Here is a 14,946-nt window from a genome sequence, read left to right as displayed (position 1 = left end):
ACTACCAACATTACGAAAAAAGCCCTAGATAAGTCCTATAAATTCAAACTTTCACAGTTTAAAAATATACGAGGGGCTAACCTTAAGTTATCGTATCTGCAATCTATTTAATTTTAGATGTAAGTAATGAACAAAAAGTACGTCAAAAAAGATTTATTAATAAAAAAAATTATAATTTACATTTTAAAAAACCTAATAAAGTATATTCAGTTTTATTGTTTGCCTGTTTCAATACTGTTAATAGTTTTAACAATAATAGCCAAAGATTCCTTGAGTTGTTCTTCGTTAATAATTAAAGGTGGAGCAAATCTAATAATGTCTTCATGAGTATGCTTTGCAATCAATCCGTTTTCTTTCATCATCAAACACACATCCCATGCATCAGCAAAATCTGAAATTTAATATATTAAATAATCTAATTATTATTCTATACATTTAAACTCACTTCTGTTAATGACTATTGCGTTAAGAAGACCTTTCCCCCTAACTTCTATGACTATATTCTTGTCTAATTTCTGTCTAAGTGTTCTCCTGAAAATTTCTCCCAATTTAAAAGCATTTTCGGCAACATTTTCGGTTTCAAGTACTTCTAAAGCAGCGATTGCTACTTTAGATCCCAATGGATTACCACCAAATGTCGAACCATGAGTTCCCGGTTCAATAACTAACATAATCGGGTCGTTTGCCAGGCAAGCTGATACAGGATACACTCCACCTATGCAAGAAGAAGTTAACACCAAAATTCCTAACATCAGGTATTTATATTACCTCCTAAAGCTTTTCCTAAGACTAGAATGTCAGGTTTAACGCCTTCGTAGTCCACGGCAATTCTCTTGCCGGTGCGTCCCAGACCGGTTTGTATTTCGTCTGCGATCCACAGCACGTTATATTTACTACACAGTTCTCTGACACCTTTTAAGTATCCGTCGTCTGGAACTTTAATTCCTGCTTCACCCTGAATAGGTTCCACCATAAAACCACACACTAATGGGTCTTGAAGAGCTTTCTAGAATTAAAAAACGATGTTTTGATTATAATTATTATGTGTTTAAAAATGCCACACACCTCCAGAGCTTTAAGATCGTTATAGGGAACACAACTAAAACCCGGCATGAAGGGACCATATCCTTCGAAACTGGTTGGATCGGTTGAAGCCGAAACGGCAGCTAGAGAACGTCCCCAGAAGTTATCGCTGCAGAATATGATTTTAGCTTCGTCCTTTGGGATCTTTTTAACTCTGTAACCCCATTTTCTTGCAATTTTGCAGGCAGTATCATCAGCTTCCACTCCTGAAATCAAGTTATCGTGGACCTTATTTCCATTAGTAATTTTTTGTGAACACACCTGTATTCATTGGTAAAACTTTATCATATCCGAATAGTTTGGTAATCACTTCAGCGTACTCTCCGAGAGCGTCGCTGTAAAATGCTCTCGATGTGTGATGTAAGACGCCACTTTGTTGTTGAAGGGCCTGAACAATTTTTGGATGGCAATGTCCGAAGTTATTTGCCGAATATCCACTGAGGTAATCAAAATATCGCTTTCCTTCCACATCCCACACGAATACACCTAGAAAAATCACATAATTCAAACACAACAACGGAAGTTTTGATGAAAATTACCTTCTCCTTTGGTCAGCGCTACTGGCAGGGGGTGGTAGTTGTGTGCGGCGTATTTGGATTCCCTATCTATGATTTCTTTCGTGCTGATTACCCTTTTTGTGATTTCTTGTGGTTTTACAACGTCGTTTATTTTTTCAAGCAAACTTGAAACACCACGAAATTTTGATAACATTCTGGAAAAATTACTAAAGTTTCTTATTAATTTTGCGCTTATAATAAAGTTACTTGATAAAATATTCTCATGTAAATTGTTTAAACATGTTATTAATATTACATCTAGAGAACGATATACCTCATCTAGTTTCGCTGTGTAATGTTACAGTGATAATAGAAGCGCTCAACACGAATTTATCACACTATGCTGCCTAGGTTATCACGTTCCATAAGTAGATAGATACATTAATAATAATTTTACGTACAAATGTAACAAAAATTGGAGCCATTTATAACTTTCATCATTAAAGAGCGGATCTCATTAGTAAAATTTTATAGCCCATGTTTATAAGCATAAAAATATCTCGAGGCAAAATGTAAAATAGCCGTCTACACATATTCAGTAACAATTTTTTTCGGACAAATAAAGGGTTTTAGGAAAAAACAACAATTAATTAATTAAATATTAATATTAATTAAAATAAATTTTAATTAAAATAAATTTTGTCATTTTAATTGTAGAATTATGTGATACTAATATTATATAATTATGAAAACTCTTAATTGTTAGAATAAATTATTTAATAAAATAATATTAATATTTAGTATTAAATAAGTGTAATGAAATATTATTATAAATATGAATTTAATTTGCATACAAAATTATGTATAATAATTATTTTCAGATAATTTTATATAAATTTAATGCACCACGAGTGCCTGCGTGATTATTATCAGTGAAACGTGATGAGAAAATCACAGATTCGACAAAAATATATTTTTTATCAATTCAAAATTGTTTTTAATATGAAAAAAGGGTGCTATAAACAAACATTAGATAGAGATAACATGCAATATCAACGATGCAATAATTTTTACGTTGCTGTAGGTTAAATGATTAAATTTTCTATGATAAATATTTAGTTAAATGAAGGTACTGACTGTTTTGCTAGAAGTGCAAAGTTCACAGGATTTTTATATATGCTGTAAATTAAATTACAAAACCTGATAACGTATGTATGTAATTATGGAGTTATACATTTACGCGCGAAGGATTAGTAAAATTGCGGTAAAAGTTTGAAAAATGTGAATAATTTATAAAAAAAATGTAAACATATGAGGAGTTCAGTTTTTGTAGGAAATGACTGGCACTAAATGCGGACTTTATTTTTTGAATTAAAATTTAAATTTTTAATGGAATAATTTCGAGAAACAATTAATAGCAAATTATTATTATTCTCTATTACCTCTAGCTCAGAATTTTCGCAAAACAAATAAAAACTACTTACGTCGTTAACACTTAACAACTTATACATGCATCACAAAAATTCGCGGCCAAACGACACAATTCCCGATTGGAAAGTCTATTGACCAGACGCTTTCCTGCTGATACGAAAGAGACCGAAACCGGATGTGATAATGCAGTGCGTTTCTAAATCCAATAAATGCGAATGGAAGACAAGAATTCGAACTTACTTCGTTCTTGCTGTCGCAACGTAAACAACTCTAATGACGAATCAACACTGTTTCTGTCCGGTGGTGCGCTAGACGAGTAAACAAACCGAAATGTTAATGTTAATTACAACATGGTGTGGCCTTCGACATGGGCTCTTTCGATCAACGGGTTTCTACGTACTACGACGCGAAGAACGCGCCCAAAATTTATACATTGTCCTATGGGATTTTTCGGTTATCGAGATAACCGTGATGGTGCATTGAATGCAGCAGATCGCCTTTGAACCGGGCGTCCTTCGGAATTATATTCGTCTTGAATGCCTCGCTTTACATTCATATGGAGACTGATGTTTGTATGCATAATGTTTATAAATAAATGGGAACTGGTACATTTGAATATGAATTCATACGGTTTGTTTATTTGACTGTATCTTTTTTATGTGTGTGCAAATTTTGCGTTGTTGTTTACAAGAAGTGGCAGAAGGATTGGGTGTCACCACATACAGTCGTGGCTGGAGAAATAGCATACATTACTTATTTAATGTTAATTAGGAAGTGCTTACCTCTAATTAAATGCAACAATATATTTTATATTTTGCTTTATTAATTTTGTACATAAATCAAAATAATTTCTACTTAAATTAAATGTTTTTATTCTTTAAAATAGAATATAACGTTTATAACAGTTTTATATTAAATTTCAATGAAAATTTTGTTTTCAAATACACTTTTAAATGTGCCTCTTTGTGCCAATTTGTTTCATAAATAAAACTTGATCTACTTCTGTCTATTTGACTTCAACAATTGCGTATGCGCCTTACGATCGATCTATTGTTGTAATGGTAGGGATGCTGAGGCGTGCCTCTAGACAATGAGATAACTTCAAATGCCAACACAAACGAAGTTCCCGAACATTGCCAATTTTTCAGTTTCAAAAACTATTTGGTCGCTGTGTGGCCATTCAGCAAACCGACATTCTTGGGTCTATAACGATTTTGGACTGCTCGTTTTCGTTCACTACGTTCGGCCCGTATCGGTTTCCGAGTCGAAACGCGACTGCCGTGGATCCGCATGCAGTTTTTAGTATTAGTTTTTTACAATTTTATGTTTACCTGCAAAGCGTATTAAACAATATAAGGATAAAATTTTGGAGTCGGAGTGAATATAGAACATTTTTGTTTCAATATAATTATTTGAAATTAATAATATAACTACTATACTACTATTTATTTATGGTTATACAGTTACAGAATAAGTAAATTAAAAATTAACAATATATTTATAGGAACATTTTTGCAGATATCATATTACGCATTTCGTTTGGATAATAAAATAAGAATTAACATTTATTTTATATCTGTGTGTGAGGAAAGTAATATACAATTATAAAATTACTGGTAAAAGTTAAACATTAATACTTTTTAGAATAAATTTGGTATATACTCTATTAATCTCACAGCACGACTGGCTCAATAATATTAATGATAATAACAGTTTAGTTCAGGTTAATGAAAACCAAAAGAAAAAATTTCTTTTATATTGGAAGAACTCTTTCAAATTATTTACAGAATTATTAAGAGTTTTGTTAATTGTTATGATTTCAAATGTTAAAATTAAAAAAATATAATGATTAAACACAAATTAATTTAAATTTTAAATATTAAACAAAAACTTTAAATTAATTTTAACAATATAATTAAATATAATTATTTGACTGTTTTAATAAAGAAACATTTTATAAATATACTTTTATTATAATAGAAATGGAATACATAATAAATAAGTGAGAAATTCCAGAATATATATTTAAAAGTAAGTTTCTTGTGGAGTGGAATGTTTCGCACGACCCATGTTTGCTCCGTTAAATTTTAATGATATATAAAAATAATTCATTGTTCATCAAATGTTTCATCAAAATCATCAAATTGCTTGTTAAAAGTAAATAAATAAAAATAATCTTAATACAAATGTTCATTTTAGGAAACAAAAAATATATATAATAATATAATATTTTAGTTTAAAATTATTCATAATAAATTGTATTGGAATAAAAATGGTTATTTATTTAAAATTTATCTATTAGATCCTCAGAATTTTTGGTTACCTATTGTCATTAAGAATGTAAAATGGTTTAACAACATTTAACAATTGTGTTAAATTGGATATTTAATGGAAAAATTCAATTTCAATCTGTTAATAATAATGCAAACGTTCAATTTAATGTTATAATAATGAAGTACGTATATTACTTATGTGTTAATTATAATTAAATATGTATATAAATTTGTAAATTCTCTTAGATATTGTTCATATACATATTTTAAACAACAATTTATATAATTTTACATTAAAATTGAAATATTTTGATGGTTTTTAATATTCTGAATTAGTATAGAAATGATTATTTATTTAGAATTTGTCGATTAGTACTTCATATTTTTTGGTTATTATCATTAAATAGATAAAATGGGCTAAATAATATTAAAACAATTAATATAAAATGTTTTTTAAGTGTGTATAAAATCAGATGTTTTTACAAAAAAATTTCGTTTCAATCAAAAAACTTCTTAAAGGAATTACATAAACCCCAACGTTGACCAATTACGGTCATTCTGTTATAGACCCGCGTATCGATCGGTTGATCGGTCGGGGGTGGTGGTCCGCGCTGCTATCCACCCCATTTAATTCGGTGTTGCGGTTCGGGGTAGTGCAGTCTCTCGTGCGATCAATTAGTGCCCTACTGGACATACTGAAGGGTTAAACGATAGGATTTTTTATTTTGAATCACTTGTTTAAGGTTTTTTTTAATTTTTTTGTTTAAATGTGAAATCAATGTTAAAAGCTTTATTAAAATACGAGTCAATTTTGTAAAATTTACTTGTTTAAACAATACTTCAGTACAGTTACCTAATGACACAGTACAATAATTAGTATGAATTAATTTAAAGTTTCTGTTTAATATTCAAATATTTTAATAGTAAATTAAATACTTTGATTTTTAATTGAATATTTTTTTAATGTCAGTTTTTAAAATCAGTTTAATTAAACAAAAATTAAAAAAAATTGAAATTTTATCAACTTTTTGTTTTTTATTGGTCGAAACTGATTTATTATATTTTTTATAATTAGAATAAATGTTTTTGTGAGTAAGTTCTTTCTTTAACTAAACCATTTAGGGGAGATTTTTGTTTATTTTCTCATCGATTCGACGTAAGTGTTAAGGACAACAGTGATGTAGTGTTTTCTCCAACGTGGACTATTTTGGCGACTTTGATGGACAAATCCTGAACTGTGATGACCCAACCAAGCATTGGTGAGACGATAAGGCGACAGGGAAAGGGCATTAAAGGTAACAAATAATAATTGAATTACCAATTAAACAATAATATTAATTGAACGTTTTTGATTATTTTCAGGTAGGTCCAGAACGAGACTAGTTAACTGGGCAACTGGCAACGCAAAGTAAGTTTTTAAACATGTTATTTCCGGTTCTTTTTTCGTCGTTTCAATTTTGCTGTCGGTTTATCATTGCGTCCATCAATTATTTTACTAAATATTTGCGGAAGGTAGAATAAATTGCTGTCTTCAGATCATCTAATCAGATATTCTCTTTCAGCTTACATAAATAAAGAAAACTTTATTTTATTTTCTATCCTTCTATTTATTCCTTTTCCACTAAATTACAGATTTATTTTGATTGATTAATAAAATTTTACGTGTGTGTCATAAAATGTTTGTTTTTATGTCCTTTAGGTCATCTAATCAGATATTCTCTTTCAGCTTACATAAACAAAACTTTTCTGTCCGAGTAATTATTACTTTTCTATTAAATTACATATTTATGTTAATTAATATAAATTTTACATCGTATGTGTCATAAAATGTTTGTTTCTTATGTCTTTTAGCTTACATATAAAATAAAATTTATTGTGTTATGTTGTTATATTAATCAATTTGTATTCACTTGTCCAATATCCAAATATACTTATTTATAAATAAAGTTATAAATAAATACATTTAATTGTTTATTTATTATAGATATTCTCATAAAACTAAATTTATATGCAGATAAATTGAAACTTAGTATAGTGCTGCATTTAGTCAGGTACAAGTTTTTCAAAATTGTTTCCTTTGAAAGAATAAAATTAATAAATGTTTCCAAATGAAAAATATAACGTAAATGCAACGACACGCTACCCCACTAACCAAATTAAACTGTATTTTAATTGTAATTGTCATAGGATTTTCAGAGTTGTTATGTCGTAACTTTTGTTTTGAAATATATTTCCTTCTATTCAATTTTTATTTATTTCTTTTCATATTTTTATGGATATTAGTTTCTTAAAACAAAATATTTATTAAGAACAATTCAAATAATTCATTCAGAGAGAAAGGTTACATTATAAAATTATTTTTAATAACAAAAATATCAACAATGAATTTCGCGAATTATATATTTATATATCAATTTCAGATTATTATAACAATGTTGGGGACTCGCATCGAGTCCAAAGGTGTCGAACGTGTCTAACGAAAATAACTAGTTCACAGAAAGTCGATTTGTTGAATGGCCACACTGCTTGGTCGTGTCTATGTTTGGTGGATTCAGTTGTGTAAAAGATTTTATTTAATACTGCAACTCTTTTTTATTATCATATGCCATCAACCGATAATAGCATGAAATAATTTATTAACATAAGAAATACCATTGACGTTGTGGATTTTTTATTAACTAATTGTTTATTTCCAATTTAAATTACTGGGATAAAATGTTGTTTTATTTGTATTCTATATATAGCCTTACTAGACTCAAAACTCATGAGCAGCCACTGATAAATTTATACATACAACTTGAAAAGAAAAAAATATTTTGTTCGTTATAATCTCCTGTAAGTTTGAAATTAAATTTCATGACTTTTCAATTCATCTAATTTTGATGGTTTTAATCAAGACTTCTACAAGTTTTTAATTGGATTTGGATACTGACTTTATGCTGGCCAATCCAAACATATTTATTTTTACAAATTTTGAACAATTTTGGATACATGCTTCAGTTATCATGTCTAAAAGATAGAAGAGATAGTAGATACTCTAGATAGGATCTAAACTTTTGTTTGGAGGACGAAGAACGGTTTTGGTAATCATCTGACACCATTATATTGAACTTGGATTCGTCATTCCAAAGTACTCTTCGCCAAAATTCTGGAGGATAATTAATATATTTTTGAGCAGCAATTTTTTGAAGTGAAGTACATCCGCTTGATTGTTCTACTAGAAACACTAATATTGTATAACTCAATTAGTTTCTTTAATTTCTTATTTGTCTAGAAGACAAAATTTCGTTTATTAATTGTTCCATTTGTCTGTCTATAACAGGTTTTTTGTTAGGACGTATTGTATTTTCAAATGAATGTGTTATTTCTTATTCTTTAACAAAATTATAAATCATTTTTTGAGTGCATCTTAAACCCTTTCGTTTGGACTGTAAGTCAGTTTTTCAAGAAAATAAAATAAATTCTTCTAAAAATAAATTCTTAATATTAAGACTATTGTTAAATAGTTAATGTACTATTCCTTTGATCAACCAAATCAGACTAATATGTACGTTTAAAATAATATCTCGGAGATTTTTAAGATATGTTTCAAAAAATGTCCAAATTTTGAATTAAATTATTTTATTTATTATTTAATTTAACATAATTTGTATTATTTCTCTCGCCACCATTGCAATTCAATTAGTTCAATTCGAAACATTTCCACATTCTTGTAAATTATTTAAATGGTTGTATAAGTACAATTTCAAATTGTTCATGCTTCGGTAAACTTTCCACATATTAACTTAAAAGATTATACAAACAATCTTGAAATTATATTATTTTAAAGATCCTCAAAGTTATGTTTTAATAGTAATTAAAATTCATATTTATATCACTCATTATTTAAAAATTCGAAAACAAATGAGATTTAATTATAAATGTCACTTTCACTAAGAAGTGAATTTTACAACAACGTAACGTGATTTCAAGTTTTATACAACTGATAAAGCATCGACGTTATCACAATTTTAACACGACTTCTTGTATTTAACACTAACACACCGAAGTATATGACATACATCACGTAGTTCTTCAGCCGAATAAAATATTCACACCATTATCATATTCTACAGGACACGAAGACTGATGTGATACGCATATATTATTCCTGTCCCCAAATTGATTGTGAAAGAGAAAAAAAAGTAATTCTGAAATGGTTAAGTGCAATACAATCAATATAGCCAGTTGCAAGCAATATACAAAGTCTCATCTCTTCAATTAAATTTAAAACTGTCTGTTGTTATTAATGTAAGTGCGTCAGAACGTTTATAATTAAATAAAATTTGTAATTTGCATATTATGGTACAGTCTTATCACAATAACATATATTTTGATCATTTTTTACAGTAATAAGCTGGATACAAATCTGTGTTTATTGAAATAAATTTTGTTAACAATCGTTATCTTAAGTAGTGTAGATTTTAAGTGCACACATATAATAATTACTTATAACAGCTGTTATTTAACTAGTACAAATTTGTTTTTGTTTACTCATGCCTTATTTACATTAAATTAAATTAAAAAAAAATAAGTTAGTTTAATGTAAATAATAATAATAGACTATTTGTTTCTGCGAAGTGAAGTGAAAATATTACTTATTGGACTTACTTGAACAGGAACGAACTGGACTTCAGGAGTTTTGCACGGAAACTTATTTTTTGCCGCTGTGTCAAACGGTTATATGTGCCGAAAGAAGTGGTATCATAAATCACGAATTATAAAAATTGTTTATTAAATACGTTCTTATCTTAAGAAATTTTGTAATACATATTTGACCGGGGATTAAATCTTTGTTAATTATTTGAATTTGCGTTTTTTACGCGGTATATGTTGATAGAAGGTTCTTATTATTTAAACATTAGTTTAGCTTTACCTCGGAAAATTTGTGCACAACGAAACATCCACAAATACGATTATAATTATGAGATTACATAAAATTATGTGTGTGTACTTACTTGAGCAATTACGGTGTAACAATCACACACATGTGTTATAGCTGATACTTGTTTTTAAAATACAATATAAAGAGATGGTCGTGATATTTTGATAACTTATCAGGAACAGTGTGAACCTAAGTGCATCATAAATATAAGATATTTCTGATTGAAGATATCGTTTGTTGACATTGATGTATGCGGAGTGCTGGACAGGAAAACAAAAAAAATTGGGTTCAAGAAGTCAAGAGCGCAATAATGACATTCTCAAGAATTATATTGTGTTTATTAATTTATTATGAACATGTATAATTTGAAATTTTAAACCTTCGACAAAACAATATTGTTTTAATTTCTGCGCATATATTATTTATTTTTTATGTAATTTCGGTTTAAACATTAATTTTGAAAGTTTATCAATTTCAATTTATTTATTCATTTTGAACTCATTCTTAATAATATTCTGTTTTTTATGTTGTTATTGTGTTATTTTCTAGAAAACAGTATTTCTCGAGTTTAATACCAGAGATTATATATATATGTTAATACGGATTATATATTTGCCCTTTATTTAAAAGTTGAATAATTTCAATTTTTATACTGTTTGAAACCTTCGAAGCCTATTACAATTATAGTATTTGCATATATGCTTGTTCCTTTTCTGCTAATATCTAAAGAAAACTATGATATTTTCAATTTGAATAATAAAATTTCAATAAAATTAATGGAACATGTCGTGATGGACACATTTAAATAACTTAACCAAAGAAATACCACAAATATATTTACGTTTTGTGACAGTATTTAACAATACTCTCAACAATAATAATTTATTGTAAATTTTTATAATTTCATTAAATAATTCATATTTGTGGGAAGAGAGTAAGGCTACACACCAGAGAATAGTTAAATAATAATAACATCGTAAAATGTTTAAAATACTCCCGAAAAATGGTTTACAATGTCCCAGATGAACGGAATCTGACGTCTTAGTTTATTAAGAGTCCATAGAGGGTGCTGTAAATTTGCGTCGCCCCATCATACCCCACACAGGTTCGATTGGGCAAAGGTTGCAGATCTGGGTGGCCAAGGCAGTAAATTCACATGGGAGGCTTCTAGGGAGTTTAATGTACTCGTGGCAATATGTGGACGGCTATTATTTTGTTGAAAAATTAGTTCGAGATCTCTTCTTATGTAAGGAACAAGATATGGTTCCAAAACGTCATCCACATAGCTCTGAGACGTCATATTGCCTCTAATGAGAACTAAAGGTGACCTGCAGTAAGCAATAACACCATATACTACGTTAAATCCATAGAGTTGTGAACATACCTCTCCACAGCAAAGCGAGGATCCACATTGCTGTCTTACAAACACATGACTATCGTGCATGGCCAAACAAAAGCGTCATACATCACTAAAAACAATGTGATTCCATTCCTCATCTCACTGTTGACGTTCCATACTCCAGTTGACACCTATGGTTTGCTGTTAGAAGTAAGACCAATAAAAGGTGATAACTTCGTAGACCAAAAGACCTTATATGAAGGTAAACATAATAAATACCAATTGGCCTACCTTCAACGGCAATCATCAGCGTTGAACTCATTCTGTCCTTTAGAACCAATAATCTAAGACGACGTTTTGTGACCCTGTGGTATTTCTGGGTCTTCTGAAAGCTCTTGCTCTACCTCTTCTGCCCTCTTCACTCCATGATTGCCAAAAAAGCATTACAATATTCTCATTTCTGTTCGAAATTTCTGCTCATACAGGGCCACTATTCTATCTTTATCAAACGCTTTATTGGCTAAAATTATTTCTTCTCCGTACTGTAGGCATGTTAAACGTTTATTATAAATTATATAATAAAACAAATTGTGGCAAAAACTAAGTACACGCTTCTTTGTGAAGAAGAAATGAAGAAAAGAAATCAAAAAATCGACAATTTGTTTTCCGATTGACTTTAAATTTTAATAATTTCTTCCAGAAGAGTACTTTAGAGTCATGAATCCAAGTTTAATTGATTTAGTTCATATTTTAAACAATAAGTTTATCGTTTTCTAAATAAAAGTTTTGATACTAGACTCACTACAAAAGCAAAAAACACGGTGGAGGATACATTATGGTTTGGAGTTCTTTTTCTTGGAATAGTACACCTTATAGAAAATTATCTCAAACATGAATAGAATCATTTACCAACGATAATTTACCAGTTACATGAATTTTTATCCAAGATAATGATCAAGTCCTCAATTGGTCTGAGTAAAGTCCGGATTAAAATCCAAGTAATGAAACGACATGAGGTATCCATTAAAACAAGAAAAATTATCAGATTTAGATAAATTGCTGCTATTAATTGAAAAATAGTGACATTTGTCTATGTCAAATAAAGGTATTCAATAAATTATTAACATTTTTTTAAATGATTTATAAATTATTTCTGTGACCAGCCATATTGCGCATTTATTTTGCTAATTAACATTTACAATTTCTAAAAGATGTTTGTTTCTAGGATAAAATAAAAATTGTTTTAAATTATTTATTAAATATTTGTTTATTTAATTGATACAATAAGCGTAAAATTAATCCCGCTTATTTGAATTTATAAAATTCGCGCCATTTCTAAACGTCAAGAACATGTGTAAATTTGAACTTAACCTAGTTGTGTGCAAAATTTAAAAATAAAATTAATATTAATTTTGAATATATGTGACCATTAACTAAATATGAGTGAAGCCGAAAATGGTAAATTTTAAAAATACACATCTAACTGTAACTAATTTGATGTTACAATTTAAGCTGAGAAAGACATAAACGATGTGTTCAATGATTTGCTCTTCTGCGAAGAAAGAATAATAGAAAAGTCCTACAACGAGGGGTTCGAGGAAGGCGCTTCGCAAGGTAATGCAGATGGTTATCACTTAGGATACCACAGAGGAGCAGAATTTGGTGCTGAAGTGGGATATTATTCTGGTGTTGTTGGGACATATCTGCACCACCTTGAAAACAAACCTGACACAAGTGAAAGAACTTTAAAAACTCTGAAACACTTGTCTGAGTTGATAGAAAACTTTCCTCCAACTAACAAAGAAGATGTAGACATAATTGAGCAAATGAATGAGATTCGAGTCAATTTTAAGAAGTTGTGTGCCCAATTAAAGACTAATTTGTCTTATCCTGAGATTGATACTTTGTCATTTTAATTAAATAAAATGACTCAAATTCAGTCATTGAGACATAATATAGAAAGTCTTGTAGCTTTTCTAGAACCATTCTTAGCATTTTCAAATTGTCATATGGTTGATTATTTTTCTCAAAACTCTTACATAAGATTCATACCTAAAGAAATCAGACAAGAAATAGAATCAGTAGGACAGGAACAAACTGTAAATTTATTATTTAATAATGACTTGGAGAAACTTCCACATTTAAATAAATATGTGCAGACCTGCAATAAATTTAGAACTAAAAATTTAACTGAACTTTGTATTGATATTGGTCAACTAAACAAAAAACTTGATGAGTTTGGAGGAAACAATGTTGAATCATTGAAACTGGATATATTTATGACTTCAAAAAAGTCACATGAAGTGGAAATTTTGAGTAATGTGGCAGCTGCAGTTAGAAGCATTGCAAAAACTAGTCATACAATTGATATTGGTGATGGAAAAGGTTACTTAAGTTCTATGTTGGCACTTCATTACAAGATACCAGTTCTTGGAATTGATGCCTCTGAAATTAACACAAATAGTGCTGTGAAAAGGGTAGACAAATTGGCAAAAGTATGGAACAGTGTAACTTCTGGTGAAAAGACAAGAAGTACTTCAAAAGATTTGTACAAACAAATTACAAAATTTGTTGATGAAAATGTTAATTTTAAAGACTTGATAGAACATATATTTTTAGAGGAACCAAACGGCATTGGTTTGGTTGGTTTACATACTTGTGGAAATTTAGCCACAGCTTCTTTAAAAATATTTAACTCTTCTTCCCACATAAGAACAATATGTAATGTGGGTTGCTGTTATCACTTTATAACAGAAGAATTTGATGAGGATTCAAATATATTCCACAAAAATAAAATAAATGATTATGGTTTTCCTTTAAGCACTTTTCTGAAAGAAAAACGATTTAAACTGGGACGTAACGCAAGAATGGTAGCTGCTCAATCTGTAGACAGGATTTTTTATTATAAGGAGTTACCAAGTTCAAGCATATTCTATAGAGCATTGTTAGAAATTATGATGAAAACAATGCACCCAAATATTAAACTTAAAGATGTTGGTAGATTTAGAAAACCTGCAGTAGATTTCTTGGACTACTATAAAAAAGCGTTGAAACGTCTAAACCTGGAAATAGATATGGAAGACAAAGTGATAAATGATTTTTTTGATACTCACAAACATAGAGTTCATGAACTCAACGTATTTTATTTGATCAGGTGTATGCTTGCTCCGGTTATTGAAAACCTCATTTTGTTGGACAGACTTTTATATCTACTAGAATCGGGACATAGCAAATCTTTCTTGGTTCAATTATTCGATCCAGTCGTTTCTCCAAGGTGCTATGGAATTATTGCAATTAAATAAATTTATTGTCTAATATTAAAATGTCTTATTTTACCTACTCCGAAATAAATGAAACTATTTATTTGATATAAATTTTTTACAATATACAATACAATCA

At 29.1% G+C, this 14,946-nt stretch overlaps 3 protein-coding genes and 1 long non-coding RNA gene across 8 annotated transcripts; 2 read left to right on the top strand and 2 right to left on the bottom strand.

Annotated features, from left to right (window-relative positions):
• Positions 1-138: 138 nt before the first annotated feature.
• On the bottom strand, positions 139-10,008 carry LOC109595369 (ornithine aminotransferase, mitochondrial). 5 transcript variants are annotated; one of them, XM_020010712.2, is made up of 7 exons: positions 9,935-10,008; positions 1,623-1,807; positions 1,345-1,569; positions 1,066-1,289; positions 769-1,006; positions 446-715; positions 139-391 (listed from the first exon to the last, which is right to left on the bottom strand). In XM_020010712.2, the coding sequence occupies exons 2-7, from the start codon at positions 1,792-1,794 to the stop codon at positions 213-215; spliced, it is 1,308 nt and encodes a 435-aa protein (XP_019866271.1). In that variant the 5' UTR covers positions 1,795-1,807; positions 9,935-10,008; the 3' UTR covers positions 139-212. The 5 variants fall into 5 exon arrangements, with proteins under 5 accessions (XP_019866271.1, XP_019866274.1, XP_019866272.1 ...); XM_020010715.2 differs by having other exon boundaries at positions 1,623-1,795; positions 9,935-9,970; XM_020010713.2 differs by lacking the exon at positions 9,935-10,008 and adding an exon at positions 3,252-3,542.
• A 1,128-nt stretch (positions 10,009-11,136) lies between these two features.
• LOC126264968 (uncharacterized) lies at positions 11,137-12,422 on the bottom strand. Its single transcript, XR_007547533.1, has 3 exons — positions 11,839-12,422; positions 11,593-11,738; positions 11,137-11,536 (listed from the first exon to the last, which is right to left on the bottom strand). It is a non-coding gene; the product is annotated as an uncharacterized LOC126264968 (long non-coding RNA).
• A 422-nt stretch (positions 12,423-12,844) lies between these two features.
• LOC109595380 (protein LTO1 homolog) lies at positions 12,845-13,463 on the top strand. The gene is made up of 2 exons (XM_020010728.2): positions 12,845-13,005; positions 13,060-13,463. The coding sequence occupies exons 1-2, from the start codon at positions 12,987-12,989 to the stop codon at positions 13,461-13,463; spliced, it is 423 nt and encodes a 140-aa protein (XP_019866287.1). The 5' UTR covers positions 12,845-12,986.
• Positions 13,464-13,472: 9 nt separating this feature from the next.
• On the top strand, positions 13,473-14,871 carry LOC109595379 (probable methyltransferase-like protein 25). Its single transcript, XM_020010726.2, has one exon. The coding sequence runs from the start codon at positions 13,473-13,475 to the stop codon at positions 14,847-14,849; it is 1,377 nt and encodes a 458-aa protein (XP_019866285.2). The 3' UTR covers positions 14,850-14,871.
• The last annotated feature ends 75 nt before the right edge of the window (positions 14,872-14,946 follow it).

This window comes from Aethina tumida, chromosome 3 (assembly GCF_024364675.1).
Source record: "Aethina tumida isolate Nest 87 chromosome 3, icAetTumi1.1, whole genome shotgun sequence".
NCBI lineage: Eukaryota > Metazoa > Arthropoda > Insecta > Coleoptera > Nitidulidae > Aethina > Aethina tumida.
Note: the sequence above shows the minus strand (reverse complement) of the source record. Positions and strands in the feature narration are given on the sequence as shown.

Coding starts and splice junctions, on each gene's coding strand:
- LOC109595369 (XM_020010712.2), bottom strand. CDS start 1,794: ATGTTATCAAAATTTCGTGGTGTTTCAAGTTTGCTTGAAAAAATAAAC. Junction 1,290..1,344: donor AGTTTTACCAATGAATACAG/GTGTGTTCACAA, acceptor ACTTGATTTCAG/GAGTGGAAGCTGATGATACT. Junction 392..445: donor CGCAATAGTCATTAACAGAA/GTGAGTTTAAAT, acceptor ATTAAATTTCAG/ATTTTGCTGATGCATGGGAT.
- LOC109595379 (XM_020010726.2), top strand. CDS start 13,473: ATGACTCAAATTCAGTCATTGAGACATAATATAGAAAGTCTTGTAGCT.